At 38.5% G+C, this 27,588-nt stretch overlaps 1 protein-coding gene across 1 annotated transcript; it reads right to left on the bottom strand.

The window, feature by feature from the left end:
* Nucleotides 1-182: 182 nt before the first annotated feature.
* On the bottom strand, nt 183-27,548 carry LOC130931181 (alcohol dehydrogenase 1-like). Its single transcript, XM_057859752.1, has 10 exons — nt 27,471-27,548; nt 22,278-22,499; nt 20,315-20,416; nt 15,935-16,076; nt 15,755-15,842; nt 10,170-10,389; nt 4,863-5,123; nt 4,647-4,779; nt 3,664-3,802; nt 183-2,712 (listed from the first exon to the last, which is right to left on the bottom strand). Exons 2-10 carry the CDS (start codon nt 22,293-22,295, stop codon nt 2,679-2,681), a joined length of 1,137 nt encoding a protein of 378 aa, XP_057715735.1. The 5' UTR covers nt 22,296-22,499; nt 27,471-27,548; the 3' UTR covers nt 183-2,678.
* Between the last annotated feature and the right edge of the window lie 40 nt (nt 27,549-27,588).

Below are 27,588 nucleotides of genomic sequence, written 5' to 3'. Positions count from 1 at the left end.
TATAAAAACAGCCACCTTGACGCCTGAAAGAGTCAACAGTGAATGAGTTACACATACCTAAAATCCTATGAATTGCGTATAATCAGAATGGAGGAGATCTAGAATGAATTTTACTTGGTAAAGGCAAGGCACTCCAATTTATTTGTATACAACCCCTGGCAAAAATTATGCAATCACCAGTCTTTGTGGATGTTAATGCTGTTGTTTAATTTTGTAGAAAGAAAACAGATTACAGACATGACACGATTTTTAATAGCAACTTTCTTACAATCAAAACACAAAACAGTGATCAACATTGTAATCTTTAAGATATGCTTTTTATGTACAATAATTTAATTCAAATGTCTGTCACAGCAAATTCTCATAAACATCAAAATGGCTTTGCATTTTCCATTGCTTTAGGCCGTAGATTTGATGTATCATCATGAAGTCGGTGCCCCCCCACCAATTTTTTTATTGCAGGCATGTTCTTACGTCTAACTTTTTAGGTCTTGCCAATACTTCTTGAGTGAAGCAAAAAGTTACAGGACCTCCATTGTTTGTTTAATTAATGGCAATGAAAAGCTGTTGCGTTTCAGGTGTTTATTAAAAACACACTTGAAAACTGCAGCCTTGTGAAACCGTCAAATACAGAAAATACTCCCGCATCGTTGTCCTTGATGGAGAACCTTCCACGACCCGGACGTGGAAGGGCAAGGTGGCCAAACATAACCATTGTTTACGTCCTTTGCCTGCGTTCTTGAATAGAGAGGGCTAGAAAGGAGCGCCTGGACAAGAAGCAGCACTGAAACCCTCACGAGGGCATACTGTATGTACGTTGTCTGAATGTAAACACATGTTGCATTGTGACCTATAGATAGGTATTTCATTGCAGACAGTAATGTAGCCAAACTCAAAGCCCCAGTTATTGATGTACACATGCTGACACATTTGAACGGAGAAATCGCAAATCTTCTGTTTGGTCCAAGGTTTCTAAAACAGTCCTTTTTATTGCATTTTTTAAAAAGTCCTTGGAGTACACGTGTTTGCATTCATTACTGCATGAGTGTGCTAATTAAGCAAAAATATATGTCTTTACGTACTAATCCTTCTAAAAAAATTAGCATATTGTGATAAAGTTCATTATTTTCTGTACTGTACTGTTAAACATTAGACTTAGATATATTTTAGATTCATTACCCTCCACTAAAGTAGTTTAAGCCTTTTATTGTTGTAATATTGATGATTTTTGCAAAAAAGGGATTTTTGGTTTTTCATGACTATCTCCAAAAATTAGCATATCATGACAAGGTACTCTAAAGAAGCTACTAACCTAATCATCCGAATCAACGAATTAACTCAACCCCTGCGAAAGATTCCTGAGGCTTTTAAAAACTCCCAGCATGGTTCATTACTCAAAACAGCAATCATAGGCAAGACTGCCGACCTGACTGCTGTCCAGAAGACCATCATTGACACCCTCAAACAAAAGGCTAAGACACAGAAATGAATTTTTGAGCGAATAGGCTGTTCCCAGAGTGCTGTATCAAGGCACCTCAGTGGGAAGGAAAAAGTGTGGCAGGAAACGCTTCGCAAACAGAAAAGGTGACTGCACCCTGAGAAAGATTGTGGAGAAGGGCTGATTCCAGACCTAGGGGGAACTGCAGAAACCTGGAAATGGGCTACAGATGCCGCATTCCCCATGTCAAGCCACTTTTGAACCTGAAACAGCGGCAGAAGCGCCTGACCGGGGCTACAGAGAAGCAGCACTGGACTGTTGCTCAGTGGTCCAAAGTACTTTTTAAAGATGAAAGCAAATCAAGGTCCCAGAGTTTGGAGGAAGACTGGGTAGAAGGAAATGCCCAAATGCCTGAAGTCTAATGTCAAGTACCCACAGTCAGTGATGGTCTGGGGTGCCATGTCAGCTGCTGGTGATTGTCTACTGTGTTTTATCAAGGGCAGGGTCATGCAGCTAGCTATCAGGAGATTTTGGAGCATTTCATGCTTCCATCTGCTGAAAAGCTTTATGGAGATGATTTCATTTTTCAGCATGACCTGCCACCCGTTCACAGTGCCAAAACCAGTGGTAAATGGTTTACGGACCATGGCATTACTGTTCTCAATTGGCCTGCCAACTCTCCTGACCTGAACCCCATAGAGAATCTGTGGGATATTGTGAAAAGGAAGTAGGGAGACACCAGATCCAACACTGTGGATGAGCTTTAGGCCGCTATCGAAGCATCCTGGGCCTCCATAACACCTCAGCAGTGCCACAGGCTGATTGCCTCCATGCCATGCCGCATTGAAGCAGACTGATTGCCTCCATGCCATGCCGCATTGAAGCAGTCATTTCTGCAAAAGGATTCCCGACCAAGTATTGAGTGCATAGCTGATATAATTACTTGAAGGTTGACTTTTTTTTTTTTAATTAAAAAACACTTTTTTTGTATTGGTCGGATGAAATTTTTAGAGATAGGAATTTTTTTTTTTCTTTAACTTTTTTGCCAAAATCAATATTAAAACAATAAAATGCTTGAACTACTTCAGTTGTGTGTAATGAATCTAAAATATATGAAAGTCTAATGTTTATCAGTAGATTACAGAAAGTAATGAACTTCATTACAATATGCTTTTTTTTTCAGAAGGACTAGTATAGTGCAATTTAAATGTACAGAGACTATTTAGGAGTGATGCAAGGCTTATTGTGGAGTAACACTCAGGACTGTCCTGATGCTGTGGAACAAAAAAAAATAACAATCATGATCTTTTTTTTCTGGCTTATGATAACAATATAATCAGGGGTGCACATAAGTGGTCCGCATGCGCGCATGCGTACTGGACGTAGACAAATGCGCTGGCCCTCAACGGCTTCCACACGCTTTTGCGTACCGATGGCTGACCACTGTATTTGCGGAGGACATGAGAAAATAACTTCTCAAAATGTCGAAGAGGCAGGCCACACTGAGTAATTACTTCCGTGTTCCCCCACCCCCGTCAAAAGACAGACAGACGACAGAGACGTCACCGGAGCTACCGAAAAAAAGGACTTTTGCTGGCAAGAAGCAAATGATGCTCGCACGGAAATGCGGTACAAAATGTGCCGTGAGGATCCCAATGTCGCCGATAAGAGCAGCGCATTTTATGTAGGGTCAAAGAATTTCAGCCATCCAAACTTTGAAAACCCACGGAAAAAACAGCATGTGGCAATTAAGAAAACTATCGATGTCAAACAGGACCCCACTCGCCCTATGGACAAGTGGCGGAATAAAGGTAATGAACAACGACATGCACTGACAAACGTGTTTTTGCTCGCATTTTACAAAGCTAAACATGCACGTTCAATGAGGTCTTATGAGGAGGACATCCCACTTTTAAAAAGGCTTGGAGTTAATGTGGGAGCCGCATAATGCCCTTTATTTTGAATTGGTGCTTTTTATTTCTTTACATTTCACTTCAAAGTAATGGCAATTTTGTTGTGCCATTTGATGTTAATCAAGCATTAATTGTTATTATAATTAATTAAAGTTAATTGGCTCTAAGTAAACCTTGTCATAAATTTATCGCATCAGGCGGGTTGGCTCTCAAGCTCAATGAGGACCAAGTCACATCTCCAGGTCCTCCTCTGAGAACCTGGGCAAAAAAATTATGTGCACCCCTGAATATAATGACTGGAGTCTTTCGTACCTTTTGCCCTGCTTCAACAGTTCAATGGCCTCATTGATGCGATCCAATGGCATTTTGTGAGTAATGAATTCATCCAGCTTCACTTTCTTGTTCATGTAGGCTTGAACCATTTCTGCCACGCCGTCCTTACCCTTAAAGCCTGAGGTAGGAATTCCAACAAATACATAACAAATTAAAAATAAAAATAATCCTTCACATAAGCTGGCTGGAATTCTGAGTTAACCAAGTAAAACCAATTGGACAAGGAGCCGTACATCACTGTGTATACAGAGATGTACACGGCTCATAGCATTCATGATTGTGTCAAATACACAGGTTTTGGATTAAAAAAAAAAAAAACATTTCCAATGGATTTTTTTTTTCTTCCAATTTTCGAATTGCTTGTTGTCCTCCAGTCCAATTCACATAATTACCACATCCAAACATTCACAAAATAAAGGCACATGAAAGCCAGTTTTTGGTAAAAACATACAATTTTGCCAACATTTGACAGAAACTTACAAAACATACAATTTCAATGGCCCCATTCATTTCCAATGGCTCATTAAATTCCACAAAAACTGACACGTAAGTGCCCCGATAATCAGCAGAAAGTGACCAATGAACAGGATGTGAACTGAAAATGCCCCAAAATTTACGAGAAGTGACATAATTACCTTAAAGTTAACAAGGAAGTGATTCACAATCAACTGTCATTAAAATCAACAGACATCCAATTAATTTAAATTGTCAGGACCGGCTCTAATTGGTCATCTTTCCGTACCATTAACGGCAGTAGATCTCTAATCTATTTGGACTGGAATAAACAAATGTTTATTCGCCCCTCCCAGTCCAAATGAATTTGCATCTAGCTCCATCAATGGCAGACAATGGATTAACAAGGATGCGATCCGGAAATGCCCCAGTTAAATTATCACTATTCCAAATCATATACAGTACAAAAATATACACTATGTTGGAAATTATCATGAAGAATTCCTTACCTCCAAACATGGAGCCCTTCCACGTACGTCCACTAATGAGATCATTTGGACGTGCAGAGAATTCTTCTCTGTCAGTCCAGCCAACGATCACACTTACTCCCCAGCTTGGCACACAGGATTCTAAAGCAGTATGCTACCCAGACAGGGACACGTTTAATAATTCCACAAGACATTTAAAAATGGTTTTATCTCATTCTAAACCCAAATGTTCCTCACCATGAGTTTTACATCCCCAACACATTCCAGAGAGTAGTCGACTCCGCCACCAGTCATTTCAGATATCACTTGACTTATAGGTTTGTTGTGATCCTTTGGGTTTACAAAGTCAGTGGCTCCAAACTCTTTGGCTTTATCAAACTTGTCTGCGTTAATATCCACAGCGATAATTCTCTTGGCACCAGCATATTTGCAGCCCATGATTGCAGCCATGCCAACTGCTCCCAAGCCAAACACAGCACACGTGGAGTCCGGTTCCACCTAAAAGAAAGAAGAAAATTGAAAATCACTACCGATTGCAAGTTGACAAAATGTATTTCCAATATGTATCCTAAATATTGTTGCACTGATACCGATACTTGTATAGATGGCCTATTGCCGGGGTCCTCAATTACCGGACCGCAGTCCACGACCGGACCACGGCACATCTCTCTGTGGACCCACGGACGAATGAAAAAACGGGGGGAAAAAAATCATATCATTTGTATGAATCGCCAATCCATCGCTATGCGCTACTATTCTATCACTAAATTCTGTTTTATTCTTAGTCAAATATCTTATTTTCTCACTTAAGTTGTTATCTCTATGACAACGATGCACTGATTGGCTAAGAGAGCCTGCGTGGATGCACTGATTGGCTGAGAGGGTGTGCGTGGATGCGCTGATTGGCTGAGAGCCTGCATGCTACTAGCTAGCGTGGATGGACCGCAGCAGTGTCAGCAACCTCAAACACGAGTCGCACCTGGCACTTTACAATCTGTTTGTACATGCTGTCGTGTACTTCATTTTTCATTCAAGAACGTGAGTCATACTGTGATCAAACGTGATTTATTTATTTATTTCCCCGTGTTACCCCGGCACTCTCGCTGATACGGGCAATGTTCAAGATCACAACGTTAAACAACGTTCACTAACACCACACATGCCACCAGTAGAAGATCGAAGGCAAGTTAAAGTTGACCAAGAGAAGAAAAAAGGACATGAAAATCGTCGTTTCAATAAGGAATGGGATTACAAATATGCCTCCATTTTAACTGCAAGTACCAAACCTATGTGCTTAATATGCTTAAAGACAGCTGCGCTGATAAAAAATAAAAATGTGAAACACCATTATGTTAAAGAGCACAGCTCTTTTGAAGATAAGTTTCCTCCTGAATCAAAATTGAGAAGGCAAGAAATTAACAGGTTAAAGCAGTCATATCAAGAGTCAAGCAAGGTCATTGATAAATCTATGACACAACAACAAATTGCAACAGAGTGCTCACTCAGAGTGTCGTGGGTGTTGGCCAAAAATAAGGAGCCGTTCTCTGATGGAGAAATAGTAGAAGAGTGTATGACTGAAGTAATGACAGCAATGTTCAAAGGGAAAGAAAAGGAGGGAATGACAAAAAAATCAAACAAATCTCACTCTCAGATTTATGAACCAAAAGACGCACTGAAGTACTGGCTGATGATGTGAGTGAACAGCTATGTGACCCCCAAATGCCATTTGTTTCATTGAGCAGTGTTTTACAGTTAACTTTATTGTCAGCAATGTTCCCTCTAATTTTTTATGTGTCCGAGCAAACACACAATCTCCCTGAGCACACTGCGGCCCACGGTGAGCAACATCAGATGTGCACCGTATTTTTTGGACTATAAGTCGCACCAGCCAAAAAAATGCGCAATGAAAAGATAAAAACATGGCGCACCGGCGTATAAGTTGCATTTTGGGGGGAAATTTATTTGGTATAATGCACCACCAAGAACAGACATGTCATTTTGAAAGGCAATTTAGAATAAAAATACAATAGAGAACAACAGGCTGAATAAGTGTACGGTATGATAACATTACATGACTCATAAACAACGAACTGAGAACATGCCTGGTTTGTCAATGTAACAGCTTTTTAGAGTTATTCAGATAACTATAGCATAAAGAACATGCTAACTAGCAACAATGATATAATAATGTGTGAATAAGTTCACATATAAGTCGCTCCAGAAAATAAGACGCACCCTCTGCCAAACTAAGAAAAAAAACTGCAATTTATAGTCCGAAAAATACGGTACATAGCGGCCACACACCAGTATCACGCCTTTTCACGCCTATTAGCATTTCTACTGCCCGTAAAATATTTAGTAGTAAGAGCATTTAATGATTAATATCCATAATTAAAATATCTTAATAAATTTCACTGGAATACACACCAATCTGACTTAAATTGTACCTTATTTTTCACGTCTTAATATATAGGACTTGCATTTGGTGTACTTATGTCAGTGCGCTCATCTGCTATCAGTGTATGCCAGGGTGCATTTTTAACACTGCACATAGTCTCGTTCTCGACTATATCATTGATTGAGTTTACAAATTCAAAGGCATAGTTTTTACTTCGCCAGCTTTCTGATATACTCACATACTTTGCCACGTGATTGCGGATTTGTTGAATTGACACCATTGACGCATTCATTTCGATGGCAAGTAAAAGATTGTCAATGAGAACTTCAACTTGCTCTGGGTCAGATTTTGTTTTGTGGGACAGCTCGTTTCTCTTCTGTCGGTCTTTTGCATTCTCCCGCAATAATGTACCAATCCCCTGTCGCATCTTGAGTCTTTGTAATTTTCAACAGCTTTCAAATGACTTTTCTGCTGAATATGACACTTGAGGTAGCCCAACTTCCATTCAGTCCACATTTTCCCCTCTGAAAATTCACTTGGTACTTTGGCTTCAGTTTCACCGCTTGTTCGTCTATTTGCACATGCTCCGACAGCCACTCCTTCTTATATGAACCGCATTTCTTTTTTACTTTGGCTTGGTGAGTGGAAGTGTCGCTGCCCGTTCGTTTCGCCATGATAAGGGCCTTTACGTCTCTCAACTCCGCCGCACTCACGCACTGTTGTCAGCTTGCTTTGATTGGCTGCGTTGCGGAAGTGAACCTTATCGTATCATTTGCTGGACACCTCTCACTCACTGAGTTACAACATACGTTTCTGTTAATTTTTTTTTTTTTTTGTGCGCAGCATTGAATTTCTTGTGCGCAGAGTAGGTGCCAGCAGTGCGCGATTGCGCACGCGCGCAGCTTAGAGGGAACATTGATTGTCAGTAATTTTTATGTTTGCACCTTAATGACAGAGCTTGTCATTTATGTTCTTAACAAGTTAACATGTACTGTACTACTTGCACGTTTTCTTTTTGTCCAGCAGTGTTTTACAGTTACAAAATGTACTGGCAATAGTTATTATTTGCACCATAATGACAGATCTTGTCAATTATTTAGTGTACATTTGTAAACAATGTACTTGCATATTTTTTTGTATTTTTATTTTAAGTCAAGAAAATGTTTTGTCAATGTATTTTTATTTAATCAGAACGTGCATTGTATTTTTGTCTGGTCAAAAAACTACCTTTACGACCTGCCTTGTACTTGACCGACATTAATAAATGGACCCATGCTTGTATGAAAAAAAATAATTGTGGACCTTCAAGATTTGTATTTGAGGACCCCTGACGTCGAAATGACGTCATCAGTATTGGGGAATACTAAGAAATAACGCACTGAAGCTATACAATACGAACCAATCAAGATTTAGTTTCCAACGCTGGTCAACCTACCTAAGATGACCGCCAGCGACACACGCCATTGTAAAAAAGGAGCGCTTGAACCCTTCCCAAGATTATAATAGATGTGTAAATGTGTGGCGTCCTTTGCTGTGAATTTCAATGAGTTTATTACTAGTAGACGTCCAATCCATTTGGAGTGGGGGGGGGGGGGGCAGCGAATGAATGCTTTATAAATATAATTTTTAATTAAAACAACAACAACAAAAATGTTGTATTGGTACAGTATTGGGATCGACCGATACCCCACAACCAGGTATTGAAATTTGGTTTTGTGTTGTTGCTTACAAATTCGTATAAAATTCATAAGAAGTACTGCACTCCATCACCCGCCCCACACATAAAACAATAATCCACACATGAGAAAACAATAACTGATCCGATAATCTTCATAATTCTCAACAATCCATTAATTGAATCATAGGACTGTTTGGTGGATGTACTTCAGGTTACCCCATTCAGGTTTAAGATAATATTATTATGTCAAACAAAAACTCATCAATCCATTTCATGATTTAAAGGCAGAGGTGGGTAGTAACGCGTTACTTTTACTTGTGTACAGTTTTGAGAGAAATTAACTGCTAAGAGTAGTTTTAATAAGCCATACTTTTTACTTTTAGTTGAATTTATTTGTGAAGAAAAAATGCTATTATAACTCCGCTACATTAGTCGTTACATTTTTCCTCTTTATTCTACATATTAGATTTTACTTTTTTCTTTTTTTTTGCCAAAGACACCAACAATGGCTCAACCAGTTTTATCAATGAGACGTCGCAATAATAATCACATGACTCCGTTATACCAATTAGACTCATGCTTGCTGGCTTGTTCAATCACACGGTGTCTTTAAAACACCGTAAAAAAATGAGTATTTGACATAGCACTGTCGTCAACATGACTCAAAAGCGCGGATTTTGATCTCTCCCAGTTTTTATTTGGCACCGATTGACCACGGAAAACCGGAGTTATGATTCTTCTAGTTTCATAATAGGAAATATGTTTTCTCCACTAGAGGGCACTCATTCTCTTTGGCTTAATTTCTGTAGTTTTTTTTCCCCTCTCGCCGCAATTCAATATTTTTGTTGTTGTTGTATTTCTTTGGATTAATGTGGTTATGTAATAAGTTGTAGTACAGTATAATAATATTAACAGTTCATATAGATAAGTTTGTGTTGAGAAAAAAATACCATTGTTTACAAAAAAAAAAAAATCTTAAGCAGTTACTCACAACGTTACTCATTACTTGAGTATTGTTTTCACCAAATACTTTTTTACTTGTACTTGGGTACATTTTTTGGATGACTACTTTTACTTGAGTAATATTATTTTGAACTAACGCTACTCTTACTTGAGTAAATTTTTTGGCTACTCTACCCACCTCGGTTTACAGGTGTCATAGTTTGTAAATTAGTAGCAACCTCAAGCATTATATTGTAAATAATAATATTGTAATAAATGAATAATTGTAAGTAATTTTGTCACCCATTGTCGAGGTCTTCAAATTGCATAGTGTTATATATTTTCGAAATGCCTTGTATTGAATTAGAGCCATGCAAAGCGCGCTACACCTTTTTGCTCGCTCTTTTCCACAGTTTTACCTCTTTTCTTTCAAATATGTCCCATAAAGTTTAAAGAAAATTCATAAAATAATAATATAATAAAAAATGAATACATTTATTGGCCGAACCGTGTTTTCATGTCATACCTTAGCATTATTGACTGCTGCTCCAAATCCCGTGCAGACTCCACAGCCAAGGAGACAAACTTTGTCCAAAGGGGCAGCAGGGTCGATCTTGGCCAGTGCAATCTGGTTAATCACACTGTACTGTGAGAAAGTACTGATTCCCATGAATTGCAGTAACTTATTTCCCTTGCAGCTTAACTTGGAGACAGGTGCTCTGCTCACATTGTGAGGAACAATATCCCTAGACAAAAAAAAAAAAAAAAAAAAAAGCTGGATTACAGATCCAAGTACAGTAGTGTTATATTTGCTCAATACAGGGTTTGAAAACAGCTCAATTAATATAGCCTCATGGCTGCCTCACGTAAGGTTCCAGTTTTGTAAAGGCTTTTCAGGCTTTTCATTTCAATGTAAGCAGCTTGCAAGATAAATGAATAAATGTTTTCTAATGCAGTATATTTTTTTATATTGTTTCAGAAGTGTAGTTTACTCGGTGTTCCAATTTATTATGCAAATACATACACGTTTTTCTTTTTTCTCCATTTCCTTAATAGTTGTCAGTCAGTCAGAGTTGTACATTTTGTTGACATTTGTAATGGGCTGGCTGTAGCTAATCTTTCAAGACAAAGGTTTGGGTGTCGACAAAATGTAAAATCACAACTTGTTGGAGAAATGCTTATCTGGTCCCTGACTAGTTTCAAAATTTCCTTGAGCAAGGCATCGACCCTACCCCAGCTGCCTTTCACTCTGACATACAGTCCTGGCCAAAAGTATTGGCACTGCTGCAATTCTGTCAGATAATGCTCAATTTCTCCCAGAAAATGATTGCAATTACAAATACTTTGGTAGTAATATCTTCATTTATTTTGCTTGCAATGAAAAAACACAAAAGAGAATGGGGGAAAAAAATGAAATCATAATCATTTTACACAAAAATCCAAGAATGGGCCAAGTATTGGCACCCCCAGCCTAATACTTGGTAGCACAACCTTTGGACAAAATAACTGCGAACAACCGCTTTGTAAGGGTAGTGGAAGCAAGGTGGAAAAGCGCTATATAAGTATAACACCATTTACCATTCTTAATGACGACCAAGACGCTCGCTTTTGAACTTGAACATTTACTGCTTAAAATGCTGCAGTTTAACATAAAACAAAGGCATTTGCCATAACAAGGCTCATTCAGCATAGCTTGCTTTTTCTTTTTTTTTTCCCCCTTAAGGAAACATAAAATACAACAGCTCTCTCTGTCGCACTTGGAAATAAAAGCACTTCCTGTCAAATCTCTAGCAGTATATTAACTGTTCAGGAAATAATAATCAGAATAATTTTAGCTGTGTATTTATCACTTTTCAATGTAAATAATGTAAATAGAAACGTTTTACATTTTAACTATTTCTCTTAGCTTGTTTTACACTGAACTATTATTCACGATGAATTCAATTATGCATTTCAACCAAACATTTCACAACACGCTTCCAGTATCCACCAATGAGTTTCTTACAATGCTCTGCTGCAATTTTAGACTATTCTTCTTTGGCCATCTGCTCCAGGTCTCTGAGATTTGAAAGGTGCCCTCTACAAACTTCCATTTTAAGATCTCTCCTTAGGTGCTCTATGGGATTCAGGTCTGAACTTATCGCTGGCCTCTTTAAAAGCCTCCAGTGCTTTCTCTCAAACTCTCAAATTTTCTAGTGTTTTTTTAAGTGTGTTTTGGGTCATTGTCCTGCTGGAAGACCCATGAGCTCTGAGAGAGACCCAGCTTTCTCATACTTTGCCCTACATTATGCTAAAAAAAATGATGGTAGTCTTCAGACATCATAATGCCATGCACAAGGTCAAGCAGTCCAGTGCCAGAGGCAGCAAAGCAACCCCAAAACATCAGGGAACCTCCACCATGTCTGACTGTGGGGACCGTGTTCTTTGCTTTGAAGGCCTCGTTTTTTGCCCCCGTAAAATCTATGTTGATGCCCTTTCCCAAAAAGCTCTTCTTTTGTCTCATCTTTCCAGAGAACATTATTCCAAAACATTTTATGCTTAGCTTTTTTATGTCTCTGGGTCAGAAGTGGGGTCTACCTGAGTAGCCTACCATAGAGTCCCTTTCCCATTCAGACGCCGACAGATAGTACGGGTTGACACTGTTGCACAAGTTTGTTTGTTGCACTGTTGCACAAACAAACTTGTTTGGATGTTAGTCAAGGTTCTTTATCCACCATCCGTACAATCTTTCGTTGAAATCTCTTGTCAATTTTTCTTTTCCATCCACATCTAGGCAGGTTAGCCACAGTGCCATGGGCTTTACACTTATTGATGACACTTTGCACGGTAGAAACAGGAACATTTACGTATTTGGAGATAGACTTGTAGCCTTGAGATTGCCCATGCTTCCTCACAAGTCCTCAGACAGTTCTTCTTTCTTTTCTCCATGCTCAATGTGGTACACACAAGGACACAGGACAGAGGTTGAGTCAACTTTAATCCATTTAAACTGGCTGCAAGTGTGATTTAGTTATTGCCGCCACCTGTTATGTGCCACAGGTAAGTAACGGGCTGTTAATGACACAAATTAGAGAAGCATTACATGATTTTTTAAAGGGTGCCAATACTTTTGTCCGCCCATTTTTGGAGTTTTGTGTAAAATGATCATGATTTAATTTTTTTCCTACTCTCTTTTGTGCTTTTTCATTGCAAGCAAAATAAATGATAAGATGTTACTACCAAAGCATTTGCAATTGCAATCATTTTCTGGGAGAAATTGAGCATTATCCGACAGAATTGCAGGGGTGCCAATACTTTTGGCCAGCACTGTACAGTACTGTATATCCTTGCATGGCTGCCTGAATATGATCTGCTTCTGTGTTGTATGAAAAATATCCAACGCAAAGCACTAGTTGAAATTGTTATTGAGAAATCATATATTAATTTAATATAAAATATTTAATGTATTAATTAAATTAGCTATGGGTGAGGGTGTACTGGTTTTTCTCTTACCCTAGTGAGGACAAGTAGTAAGCTATAGAAAATAGAAATATACCATATAATTATAAAATTACATATTTTGGGGTCAGGTCAAATTTTACAAGAGGAGTCTTTCATTCGTTCGCCTGGGAGGAGAACTGTGACATAAATGACGCCACACAGCAGGGGAGTTGTAATCTGGAGTTCATTTAGCTGAAGGATGGGCAGGAGCTCTAAACCTGACCCTAGTGGTGCAATAAGGGCTGTGTTATAATTTGGTAAATGCCACCACTAGTGATGTGATACTCTCTTTTATCTGACAGCATCAAATACTATTGCGTTCCTGCTTTACTCTTTGGCTTTAGACGACACAAGCACTGTCAGTAGAAGCTTTAGTGTGCAGTCCTATTTGTTCCACCCACTCTTGTGTATGTGATGTTTGTGAAGTGACATGATTGCAAGCAGCCATAGGAATTGCTATTTTGGTGGCCTGTTGCCTGACTTTGTGTGCAACTGTGTTTTAATATGCATTCACCCTTCAGTACTCACCTTTCAGATTTCATACCTGTTTCTTCTCCAGGTATGTATTTATTCATTAATTTTATTTCTGATAGTTTAACCCTAATAGTTTAATCCTAATAGTTTATAGTTTAAGTTAAAATAGTTAACCATTTTTCTTTTTAGGGCCTGAGCTCCTTTATTTACTTAAGGCAGGATTACCTTCCCACATCTACAATTACAGTGCCTTGCAAAAGTATTCGGCCCCCTTGAACCTTGCAACCTTTCGCCACATTTCAGGCTTCAAACATAAAGATATAAAATTTTAATTTTTTGTCAAGAATCAACAACAAGTGGGACACAATCGTGAATTGGAACAACATTTATTGGATAATTTAAACTTTTTTTAACAAATAAAAAACTGAAAAGTGGGGCGTGCAATATTATTCGGCCCCCTTGTGTTAATACTTTGTAGCGCCACCTTTTGCTCCAATTACAGCTGCAAGTCGCTTGGGGTATGTTTCTATCAGTTTTGCACATCGAGAGACTGACATTCTTGCCCATTCTTCCTTGCAAAACAGCTCGAGCTCAGTGAGGTTGGATGGAGAGTGTTTGTAAACAGCAGTCTTCAGCTCTTTCCGCAGATTCTCGATTGGATTCAGGTCTGGACTTTGACTTGGCCATTCTAACACCTGGATATGTTTATTTTTGAACCATTCCATTGTAGATTTGGCTTTATGTTTTGGATCATTGTCCTGTTGGAAGATAAATCTCCGTCCCAGTCTCAGGTCTTGTGTAGATACCAACAGGTTTTCTTCCAGAATGTTCCTGTATTTGGCTGCATCCATCTTCCCGTCAATTTTAACCATCTTCCCTGTCCCTGCTGAAGAAAAGCAGGCCCAAACCATGATGCTGCCACCACCATGTTTGACAGTGGGGATGGTGTGTTCAGGGTGATGAGCTGTGTTGCTTTTACGCCAAACATATAGTTTTGCATTGTGGCCAAAAAGTTCCATTTTGGTTTCATCTGACCAGAGCACCTTCTTCCACATGTTTGCTGTGTCTCCCAGGTGGCTTGTGGCAAACTTTAAACGAGACTTTTTATGGATATCTTTGAGAAATGGCTTTCTTCTTGCCACTCTTCCATAAAGGCCAGATTTGTGCAGTGTACGACTGATTGTTGTCCTATGGACAGACTCTCCCACCTCAGCTGTAGATCTCTGCAGTTCATCCAGAGTGATCATGGGCCTCTTGGCTGCATCTCTGATCAGTTTTCTCCTTGTTTGAGAAGAAAGTTTGGAAGGACGGCCGGGTCTTGGTAGATTTGCAGTGGTCTGATGCTCCTTCCATTTCAATATGATGGCTTGCACAGTGCTCCTTGAGATGTTTAAAGCTTGGGAAATCTTTTTGTATCCAAATCCGGCTTTAAACTTCTCCACAACAGTATCTCGGACCTGCCTGGTGTGTTCCTTGGTTTTCATAATGCTCTCTGCACTTTAAACAGAACCCTGAGACTATCAAAGAGCAGGTGCATTTATACGGAGACTTGATTACACACAGGTGGATTCTATTTATCATCATCGGTCATTTAGGGCAACATTGGATCATTCAGAGATCCTCACTGAACTTCTGGAGTGAGTTTGCGGCACTGAAAGTAAAGGGGCCGAATAATATTGCACGCCCCACTTTCAGTTTTTTATTTGTTAAAAAAGTTTAAATTATCCAATAAATGTTGTTCCACTTCACGATTGTGTCCCACTTGTTGTTGATTCTTGACAAAAAAATTAAATTTCATATCTTTATGTTTGAAGCCTGAAATGTGGCGAAAGGTTGCAAGATTCAAGGGGGCCGAATACTTTTGCAAGGCACTGTATAAATCAGAAGTAACCCCTATTTGTTTTTACTACTTTTAAGGCAGAATTTATAATAAATGATAAAGCTTTAAGCTCATTCTGTGCCAGCCCAGGTCACAGAGTATCTGTTCTGGTAGTTAGTAAAAGAAGGAAATTTATATTCAGCCATTGACTGCAATTGACGTCCAGTCTACTTTAATTGGGAGGGACTGGAAACGATCGATGGGACCAAAGAGCTAATTGTATTTTGGGAAAATCAATAACTTCGTAAAAACCATTTAAGAATTTGAATGGAGCTCACCATGCATTTTCGCACTGGTTAGTCTTGGGACTCTTACAGAAACGACATTCCCTACATTGGGAGACAATTAGAGGAACAACTCTGTCGCCTAAAAAAAGAGCAAAACACAAGCCATAAGTGAAAAATATATACAAACCTACGTATGGTATCTTATTCCCATCACGCTCTTTACAAACTGACCTGGCTGAAATTCGGTGACTCCAGGGCCGACACTCTCCACAATGCCTGCTCCCTCATGGCCGAGGACCATTGGATAGAGGTCTTTTTTGTCAGTCTCAATAAGGTAGAAGAGGTCAGTGCGGCAGAGACCCGTTGCCACAATCTGTTCCAAAGAGAACACCTTCTTAGTAAAACAACCAATTTAGTTCTTGTTAGTAGTAGTACTTTTTTTTTTTTTTTATCGTTGTATCGTTAAATAGCACATTTATTTGCTAGTCAGAAGCTCCAAATCTCTCTTGCATGTAATGCTAGAGGTTTCCTGCCATGTTCCACCAATTTGAAGTGCCTGTGACACAGAAAAGCATATTTATTTTTATTCATATTACACACAGTATTTTATGCTGCTGAATGTAACTGACCACTTGGATGTGTGCAGAAGTGATTGATATATTTATTCAATTTTTTGAATCCCGCGCTACGAAAATGAGAGACTTCCGACCACGGTCTCGGATTGAGGAAGAAGGGGAATGTGACGTTAACAGGAGACATCATCTTTACAGCCATACTATTGTATCTGAAAGGACTGCGGATCCAGCTGATTTTGCGGATTAATTTGTTAATTTTTCGCGTCACGCCAGCCCAATGTGCTGCAGGCTTTTGTTGCTACACCAGGGAGAGTGGTGTGAGCCTTTCTGGGTTTCAAAAAGATCCTGTTCGCCGCGAAGAATGGGCAAAACAAGTATGACAATGGAGCGACCATTGGACGGACGAGAAAGCGAGTAACCTATGTGTTTTATTTAATGTCAAATACTGGAATCATGGCACACGTTTTAATAAGGAGGGGGCTTGCATTTTGCGGGCAACAATGCCCTGTCCACCGAGAAGGCAGGAGTGGCCGCCTCCCTCGGCCGACGCTCTCATCTGTGGTTCCCTAATTCCAATTCTGCTGAAATTGCTACTCTGTTCACATCATCACCCAGATGGAGGCGCCAGAGCTGTATAATAAAAAAAAAATAAAAAGCTGCAGGATGAGGTAAACGGCAGATGAAAAGACTCATTTCTCATCATCTGCGCTTTGCAAAATTGTTGTATATAGTTGAATCATCTCAAAAAATTGTTAGGTTGTGTGCTTGTTTTCTCCTAATGTGATTTGTCCCTGTGATTGCCCATTGATTTTACCTGTTTTGCGTGCTCCTAGTGTATTCTCCAACCCGCATCCTCCTGGTCACCCACCTGTTCCTCATTGACTCGTTACCCCATGTCTGTGTGTATATAAGCTCCCCGTTTTTAGTCTTGTCCCGACATTGTCTACGTTATGGCAGCATCAATTCTTGTCCGTCCCTACGTCCTGGCCCTTGTGTTCCTTTGCCTAGTAAGTTTTTGATGCCAGTCTTTGGTTAATACCTTGGGTTTTGTTAGCTACTGTGTTTTTGGGATCACCTCAGTCTTGGTTTGTACTTTGTTTTTTGGTTGGCTCAGTTTTGCACCACCTTTCTTCCTCGCCTCCCTATCCCTGCATTTGGGTACACATCACCTGCCCACCAGCGTTCCCTGACAATTTTAATTTCAATAATAATGCTATTTAAGATTTTTTTTTATTGTGTCACAAGCACTTTAAGTCAATAAAAAGTAGTGTCCAGGTTACGAACGAATTCCGTTCCTACGGTGGCGACGTAAGTCAAATTTCCACGTAAATCGGAATTATCCCTTTAATTACCCCTAAATCTCAGAATAATTACCCACAAACACACATTGGCGCTAAGTCCTAGCTAGACAGCAAACTAAGCTCCAAAATGACGATGTCAGACGTCCCTGTGTTTTGCTGACTTTATTCAGCTACTCATGACATCAACACTTGCAGAATGAAACTAAAATAAAATATTAATTAAATCAGTTTCATCTTCAATAGCAGCAATTAATTAGCGTTTTTAACTCGCTGCTGATACAGCAATAACAATCCACACAAACGTTTAGCATGTATCAATTAGCTTCCACACATAAAAAACAATCACATAAACCAGCCCCAGTATTCCACCACAATTGAAAACGTACAATAAACAGTATAAGTTATATATATGTGTTATATAAAAGTTTTTATATTAAGGTGTTGCCTCTGTGGATGTTTCACAAGCAACAAATGTGTGCGCAGGCTTGCAGCTGTAAACTATTCCCTTTCTCACTCGTCTCTCGCCCACTTCTTCGTTGGTGTAAATGCGCTCTTCCTCGTGTGTGTGCATGCGTTCTTCTTCGTGTGTACATGCGCTCTTACTTGTGTGCGGAAGTACTACCTTCTCTGCACTTCCTGCGCCAAAATAAAAGCATGCATCACAAAACAAAAGTCAACAATATAATACATTTTTTTAACCGACTGGAGAAAAAATGGCGGACGAGACTCCAGCATCCTAAAGTCGAAATCACGTAAATCGGGTACATTGTAACCCGGGGACTACCTGGATAATCTTCTTCTTTTCCTTTCGACTTTTCCTTTCTGGGGTCGCCATAGCAAGTAGTGATACCTAAAAATACTTATAGTGTCTGGGTAAAATATTTAGTTCAGTTTGTGCCAAGAAAAATCTGATTCAACCCATATAAGAGCAATTTAGAACTCCCACGTCATCTAAAACAGATCTGCTTTCCGTAATCTGAGTTCAGGCCCGAACTGAGAAATGACGGCGCCATGGAAAAAATAAACAAACTCTTCTTAAAGGCCTCTGCTACTGGCTGGTAACTTCACATCAACCAAAACAACAAAACAAACAAACAAAAAAATCATTATGTTAACAGCAGACAGAGCCAAGGATATCGCTATGGACTAATGGAATACTTGCGCAAAAAGAGGAAAGTGGGAGCAGAAAGAGGCTCTGGAAAAAGAAAGCACTTGAGAAAAATGCATCTCAGTGCCGCAACATTTCTTCAATCTTTGTGAAGACAGTGACAAGAAGTGAAGACAATGTAACAGACAGGGGTGAAAGTAGGCCAGAACGGTCAGGAACACAGTTCTGGTATAAGATTCAGGGCCAGAACACAGTTCTGGTATAAAATTCAGGGCCAGAATGCTGTTCCGGTACACGGTGCTTTGATTACGAAAATATGACAGCAACTGTCAAACACTATGTAAAAAGAAAAAAAAAATGCTAAGCTGCCACACATGCATTTCAGCTCCAAGAAGAATACAGTCTACCTACAACAGAATTACATACAAAAGTGTTAACAACAAGCATTATAAAGTGCTTCTGCAGCATAATCCGTTTCCACCAATATTTATTATTGATTTCATTCCACGGACGGCATAGAGGTTTCCCCAGCTTCTGCAGTTATCGGAGTCTGACGATGATGAGTCACATCAATGTGCGAATGCACGCAGCAAAGCAAAATGCCTGGACTCGTTTATCCGTTAATTCAATTGGCTGACATACTGATATGTGATCGGCAGAGATGGTTAGCTCTGATTGGTTCAAATGTGCATGTTTTCTGGAACAGCAAAAAACCAATAATAATAAAAGCTTGTTGAATGGATGCGACAAAAAAAGGGCAATGCAACATAAAATGGATGAAATCTTTAAGAGCAACGAAAGAGTTGAGGGGGCTTATTTATCATATGTAGTTTTATTTGCTCTGAGGTTCAGAACATCTTGGCTGTCAATGTGCACTTTGGACATATATTTGTTCATTTATGTTAGGCTAATTATTCATTTCCTTATGATTTAAAAAAGTCAATGTTTGTGCAATCTTCAAAATATATTCCATTGCACTCTGCATAATATAAGTGTACTAATTTTTCTGAATGTATGTTACTTATATCTTTATTATTATATAAAAAAAAAAAGAAAATTTTACGTTAACTTCAATTTTAATATATATCCTATATTCTTAAGTAGTTGAAATTGAGATTTGGCATTTACTTTGTGAGGAAATGTGGGAAAATAAAATTTAGGAGATGGAGGTTGGGGTTATTGCTGTTTTTGTTAACTTTTATTTTGCAAATCATTGAAAAAAAAATACAATTTTGAATAAAAAATAAAATTTCTGGCTCCGTGGCGACCTTCACGTCGGGGAGTTCCGGCAAGAAATTCTGGCCACTTTCACCCCAGTAACAGATAAGCAGTTTTCCTCCCCTGCTTACTGGACTTCTAGAGAAAGGCAAACCATAATAAATAATGAAATAAATAAACATTCTATTTGTGGATTCCAAATGTGTTCTGATTTTTTTCGATTGGTTTACTTGTAATCTAGTTTTGAAATAACTAATGAAAGTACATTTTACCTGTTATTGGGGGTAAAGGTGCATTTTACGTTTTTCCTGAAAGGTCACCCAAATACTCAAAACATGCAACTTTCAATGAACTTTTCACAAGTTCTTGTGCAACAAACAAAAATAAGGTGGACTCCTCTTTCACTGACCTTGACGCGGACCTCGTTGGCCTGCGGCGGCTCGACCTCGATCTCCTCGATAGCCAAAGGCTTATTTGCCTCCCAGGCCACTGCTGCCTTACACTTGATGACCTTGAAAGCAGATTAAAAAAATGCTCAATACTCTTGGGATAGGCTTAATAGATAAGAAAGTGAGTCTATAAATGGTCCTGCATGGCACAATGCTACTTCCGGACCTGCGTATGGTACAAAGTAACAATATAGTGTAGCACAAAAGTGAGTACACCCCTCGCATTTCTGCAGATATTTAAGTATATCTTTTCATGGGACAACACTAACAAAATGACACTTTGACACAATGAAAAGTAGTTTGTGTGCAGCTTATATAATGGAGTTAATTTATTTTCCCCTCAAAATAACTCAAAATATAGCCATTAATATCTACACAGAAAAGCCCGCCAGTCTCATCAGACCATAGAACATGGTTCCAGTAATCCATGTGCTTTGTTGACATGTCTTGAGCAAACTGTTTGCTGGCTTTCTTGTGTACCGTCTTCAGAAGAGGCTTCCTCCAGGGGTGACAGCCATGCACACCAATTTGATGTAAAGTGCGGCGTATGGTCTGAGCACTAACAGGCTGACCTCCTACCTCTTCAATCACTGCAGCAATGCTGACAGCACTCCTGTAACGAGTCACATGACATTTTGGAGGGAAAATGACAAGCAGTACTCAAATTGGAGATTTAGGGATGAACGTTTTTTCAAAGGGGTGTACTCACTTTGTTGCCAGGGGTTTAGATATTAATGGCTATATTTTGAGTTATTTTGAAGGGAACATAAATTAACTCTATTACTAGTATATAAGCTCCACACAGACTACTTTTAATTGTGTCAAAGTGTCATTTTGTCAGTGTTGTCCCATGAAAAGATATACTTAAATATCTGCAGAAATGCGAGGGGTGTACTCACTTTTGTGATACACTGTATATAAAATACAATAAAAAGCTATACATGCAGAATTATTTAATTTACTTTTAAAAATAATTGGAGGGAAGTGCAATGAAGTTACAACTGACACAAAGGTCAAGTAGATAAACATTAATCTTGACGTGGAACAAATTGTATTCAGAGAGACCGTTTAACTTTAAATGGCACTAAAGTGTTTTTTTAATTTATTTTTGACTACATTATTTTTAATAACCTTGGATGTCATTACTTTGCATGATAGTTTGCGGTGAAAGTGGCCAAAATGTCATTTTTCAAGCCATTTTATTTGGTCATCTTCTTTGCCTCTGCAAAATCCCAATTACATCCATGGTCAGCTTGAAGTTTTTGTTTTCTCTCTCTCTCTTTTTTTTTTTTTTTCCCAACTCAGGCATGTTTCCATGATCACAGCTGAATGGTTGATACAGTAGTAAATCTCTACAATAGGCCACCTTAATACCATCTGCAGATGTTTTACACTCATCACTCTGACACCAAACAAACACAACAATCATAAAATGGTAAATGATAAACAATTATGAAATAAATGGCCAGATTTTTAATAATGTGAATGCCATATGGTCTTCCAATTCTGGAATAACCCTTGAAAAGAACATGATAAGAACTGCTGTGTGTACCAGGCATGAGCAGAGAGGGAAAAAAAAACACACCTACTTCTTACTGTGTGTAAACTACCAAACATATTAGTAACTCCGACACCATAGTCTTTTACGACAGTTTCAAAGGTCAAAATAGAGCAAGTGGCACAGACTTAAAGTAAACAAAACAAACTTAGAGAGACATTTTCATTAAAATGAGTAGACCTTTATCTCACTGTTTTTAGATACAGCAATACGTATAGTATACTGTCGTGGTAGCATTGTTCCTATTGATATATGTACAAATACGTACATCATAGGACTACTTCATAATATTCTAATAATCACGAATGACACAACGGCATCACATTTTGCATGTATTCTGGGCAAACACATACTATTTGACTTACCTTACCAGCTGTGGCCATTTTCACAGTCAATGTGTTTTGGGAAGGAAAGGAGGAGCTGATAGAATACAGCTGCAGTTGCTGGACAAATTCGAGCCTCTGTCTTGGATTTATATAATCCCTTCCTGAAACAATGGGTGGAGCTTCACTCTCTGGCGTAAAGTTGAACCCACGTGTTTTGGATCACATAGGGACATTTCCGTCCTCTGACCTTCATAGATAGACCTCAAAGTTGGGGAAAAAAGTAAAGGTTGTCAGAGATTATCTTTGCAAAGTGATTGACCTGCCCAGACCTCAATACTGTTGGTGTAAAAGTACCATTGGAATTTCTTTCATAAAATGTGGTCTAATATTCATTAAACTCAAAAGAACAAACAAAAATACACGCCTTAAAACTAATAAATACCTAAAAAATATGTGTTCAATAAATTCACTGGACATGGAGGAACTAGTCAGTAACCCTTCAGATTTTATAACTCGCTGACCCTCCTTCAGTACCAATAATCTAAACCCAAAATTTTCTGAAGTTGCAAAATCTTGAACAAACTGTTGCACTTAAAAAAAACAAACTTCCTGGCCAATCTGTTGTGAATAGCTTTGTTAACTCACTAACTGTCGTTGAAGGCGCTAGATGTCCAATCCATTTGAAGTGGGAGGGTGGTACCCACTTGTGATAAACTCATATAAATTAACAGAAGAAGACACGCGTGATTGGAAATCTATTATCCTCAACAGCAGTGAAAGTGTTCAAGTCCACAATCAATTTTTGCAGAAATTAAAGGCTTCACATACTGTTTATATCCACTGTTCATTTCTGTGTTTTATACAATTAAAACAGCTTGGTGTCAAGTTGCCCCCCCCAAAAAAAAAAAAAAAAAAAAAACTGACGCAGACAACATGTCCAGAACAATGAAAATATGTCATCCTGTTCATTCTGTTGACCAAGTTGTCCCGATTTCGATTTGGAACAGTTAACAAGTCTGAAGCAAAGAGGTTATCTAAATCATTTATTATAGTTAGAGATGTTAAACATTAAATGGGGTCAAAGTGACCCCAAAGATTGGAAGGTTAAGGATACATTTTCACTCATGCAAATGAAAAACACTAATTTTATATTTACATGATTACTTAATCTTGTGTTTACATGATTACTTTGATTTAATGTGACTTATTTGATAACACTACTGACTTTATAACACATGAAGCCAAAATATCATTTGTATGCATTGTTTAAAAAAAAAAAAAACTTAAAAAAAAAACTTTAAAAATTGTGTGTAAGTGTAAATGTACCGTAATTTTCGGACTATAAGGTGCACCTGACTATAAGCCGCCACCCACCAAATTTGACACGAAATTGGCATGTGTTCATAGATAAGCAGCACTGTACTATAAGCCGCTGCTGTCCTCACTGTATTAGGGGATATTTACACCAAAAGATATTAACCTGTAAAACTATTTGACAGCGGCAACATAAGACTGTCTAAGACCAAATGAACCACCATGAATTCATTACATCATTTGGCCATCACTGCCCCCTAGTGGGAGACATTCAACCTCTGCTGCCACCTGCTGTCAACACTGTTGTCACACAACATGCCTCCTAACATGCATTGCAGCGCTACAGATGTAAATAACAATCAAAATACATGTTCTGTGCTAATTATTTCTTCAGTTACTGTTCCAGTTGTTTCATTAATTGCTAGCTATGGTATTTGGTAACACTTTAATTGACAGTGGTGCCATAAAACTGTCATAAGACCATCATAATTATAACATGACACGGCCGTGAGTATTAATGAATGCTTATGACAGATGTCATTTTGTGTTATCCGGCAAATTATCTCACTTTTGAATGGATGTAAAAGATCCGAGCTGGACATAAATGGAGTTAGTGACATAATTTCCCGGATGATGATACTTAATGACATCTGTCGTAAGCATGTATTAATGCCAATGATAGTGTTATGTCATAATTATGAAGGTCTTACGACAGTCTTATGACGCCGCCGTCAAATAAAGTGTTACCTATTAACCCAAATAAATCTACAAATTAGCCGCACTGGACTATAAGCCGCAGGATTCAAAATGAGGGGTAAAAGTAACGCCTTATAGTCTGAAAATTACAGTAAATATGAATTGAAATTTAAATGAAGAACACTACACTACAGACATGTATATTTGAATTTATTTGTTTTCATCCTAGGAATGTATAATTTAGGCCCGAGAGATGAATCGAGTTAATAAATTAATTCTATTCTTTATTTATTCATTTTTATTTTGACAATTTAATAAAATAACTTATTCAAGCATGTTTTGTACCTACCAATGTATGTACAAAAGAGATTAACTTGCACACACACCTGATTGCTTTATTGCTTTTATAGCTGTAGCCGGCAGTTAAGTAGAAGACAGCGTACACAAGTATGGAAGTGTTTGTATTAAAGAACATTTGTGATAGCTTTTTTTGCAATTTTTATTTCCAGGATAAAAACAGCAGTTGCTTTTTCAGAATTTGAAAAATTGTTTTGTCATTTTAAAAACTAAGATTATATTTTTAGGCCACATTGCCAAACCCCAGTACTGTATTATTTAAAAAATGTAAGCATTTCTAGCAAATACTGTAACTTGTTTAATGACACCAGAGACAGATTCAACTAGAGGAGCATTCAGGGAGAAGACTTCCACCTAAGCAGCCAGTTTCAAAGCATTGCCATAATTGGTAGAATGAGCACGTCTAGTAAGTATAAAACAAGTTAGCACACAATTTAACTTTTTTATTTGACTTTTACTACTTTACCCGTTTCGTGACCCCCATTATGTGTGGTAAAGTGAATATTGCTTGTTTGTTGGTGGCCATGATATTCTGCACCCGCTTCTTACTCCTCTATTGAGATTCATCTGCGCTTTGAGCATGTCACGCCCCCTTTTCTATTGCCCACTGTGAATACTGATTTTGTGTATGTGTCCCTCCTCTTCCTTCTTGTAATATTTTTATGTATATGCTGCCGTCTTCTCCGTAGTCTATTTTGAGATCCAGAAAGGCTATAGATTTGGGTACAGTGTATCACAAAAGTGAATACACCCCTCGCATTTCTGCAGATATTTAAGTACCGGTATATCGTTTCATGGGACAACACTGACAAAATGACACTTTGACACAATGAAAAGTAGTCTGTGTACAGCTTATATAATAGAGTTAATTTATTTTCCCCTCAAAATAACTCAAAATATAGCCATTGATGTCTAAAGTCCTGGCAACAAAAGTGAGTACACCCCTTTGAAAACACATACATCCGTAAATGTCCAAATTGAGTACTGCTTGTCATTTTACCTCCGAAATGTCATGTGACTCGTTACAGGGGTGCTGTCAGCATTGCTGCAGAGATTGAAGAGGTGGTGGTGGTGGTGGTGGGGGCGGGGGGGTCAGCCTGTTAGTGCTCAGACCATACGCCGGACTCGACATCAAATTGGTGTCACCCCAGGAGGAAGCCTCTTCTGAAGACGGTACACAAGAAAGCCTGCCCATCTCATCAGACCATAGGACATGGTTCCAGTAATCCATGTGCTTTGTTGACATGTCTTCAGCAAAAGTGTTTGCGGGCTTCCTGTAACGAGTTGAGTCACATGACATTTTGGAGGGAAAATGACAAGTAGTACTCAATTTTGACATTTAGGGATGTACGTTTTTTCAAAGGGGTGTACTCACTTTTGTTGCCAGGGTTTTAGATATTAATGGCTATATTTTGAGTTATTTTGAGGGGAAAATAAATTAACTCGATTATATAAGCTGCACACTGACTACTTTTCATTGTTGTCAAAGTGTCATTTTGTCAGTGTTGTCCCATGAAAAGATATACTTGAATGTCTGCGGAAATGCGAGGGGTGTACTCACTTTTGTGATACACAGTATCTCCTCTTCATGTGTGAATTTTATGTTTATGCCGGTATTGCCCAGTGTGTCGAGCTAGTCTCTAAATTGTTGTGTGTCCTATGTTGATATTTTTCTAAAACTGTCTGTTTTGAGCTCCATCTTCACAAGTTCTGATTGGTATGTATTAAGTATTTCATATGTATCTTGATCTTATAGCAGGTCCTCCAATTTGTTGATAATGATAAAAACACTTAAAAAAGGGGGATCTTTTTACATGCCTAAAGTCCATCAAACAAGGACTATCCAAACCACCACAATGATATAGATGAGTCAGGTCTTCAATGCTATGTGAAGGATGAGGCATAGCGACAGGTGAAATGAGAAGGGGAAAAAAAAACAACGCAATTTCTCAGAGACTAAATTGAGGTGTTTAGCGGTGAGATGGAGGTATGGAACGGCATATTGTTTGGTGGCCTGGGCAGCACCACAACAAACAAAAGAAAATGCAGCAGTCAGTAGGAGGTCACTGCTGCGGTGAATGTAAGGGGCAGTGACTGGGAGGATAATAGGAGTTTTTTTTTTTTTTTTTTTTCAAAGTGGTCTGATTGAAAATAGATGATCCCCCCCTCCAGACACACACACACACACACACACACAGACAAATGCTGCGTATTAACACAGTGTTTCTGATTTCGGTGGGAGCAGAAACACACCCAGACTTAGCACAAGGATGACGCCATTGTTTTGCTACAAGTAAAAAAAACTTAATTATCAGGCAAATCGTTTTTCGAACAGTGTTTAAATTTATTGAGGAGTCACTCTTGCTCCCTCTTTATTTCTTGTTAATCGGATGATTATGGTTTATTGGTAATGAACTGAGGTTGGTAGTGTAGCCAAAAACGGTACCCAAGTAAGAATAGTGTTCCTTCTAATTAGTATTACATAAGTAAAAGTAAGAGTAGTCATCCAAAAATTTACTCAAGTACAAGTTAAAAAGTTTGTTGAAAAGAATACTCACGTGATGAGTAACATTGTGAGTAACTACTTACAATGTCTGACCTTTTTAAATAATGGTATTTTTTTTCAGCACAAGTTCATCTATAGTTTTCTATTGTATTATTACATATTACATGACCATGTTATGCCAAAAGGAGGACGCAAAAATCATTGAATTCAGACCAGAACAACACTTGAAACATTTTCTATTGTATTATTACATATTACATGACCATGTTATGCCAAAAGGAGGATGCAAAAATCATTGAATTCAGACCAGAACAACACTTGAAACATCCGTACAAAGAGCATGAGAAAAACATTGTTACCTCTGATCGGTATAATAGTCATGTGGTTATTGTTGCAACGTCTCATTGGTGAAACTGAGAAAGCCATTGTTGGCATCTCTGGCAAAAAAAAAAAAAGTCAAGTCAAGTCAAAATGTAG

The sequence above is a fragment of the Corythoichthys intestinalis genome, chromosome 15 (assembly GCF_030265065.1).
Source record: "Corythoichthys intestinalis isolate RoL2023-P3 chromosome 15, ASM3026506v1, whole genome shotgun sequence".
In the NCBI taxonomy this organism is placed as follows: domain Eukaryota; kingdom Metazoa; phylum Chordata; class Actinopteri; order Syngnathiformes; family Syngnathidae; genus Corythoichthys; species Corythoichthys intestinalis.
Note: the sequence above shows the minus strand (reverse complement) of the source record. Positions and strands in the feature narration are given on the sequence as shown.

Excerpts from the sequence above, each read along its gene's own strand:
- LOC130931181 (XM_057859752.1), bottom strand. Across the intron at positions 15,843-15,934 it reads AGTCACCGAATTTCAGCCAG|GCGACAGAGTTGTTCCTCTA; the intron begins GTCAGTTTGTAA and ends CTCTTTTTTTAG. Across the intron at positions 10,390-15,754 it reads AACCAGTGCGAAAATGCATG|GGATATTGTTCCTCACAATG; the intron begins GTGAGCTCCATT and ends TTTTTTGTCTAG.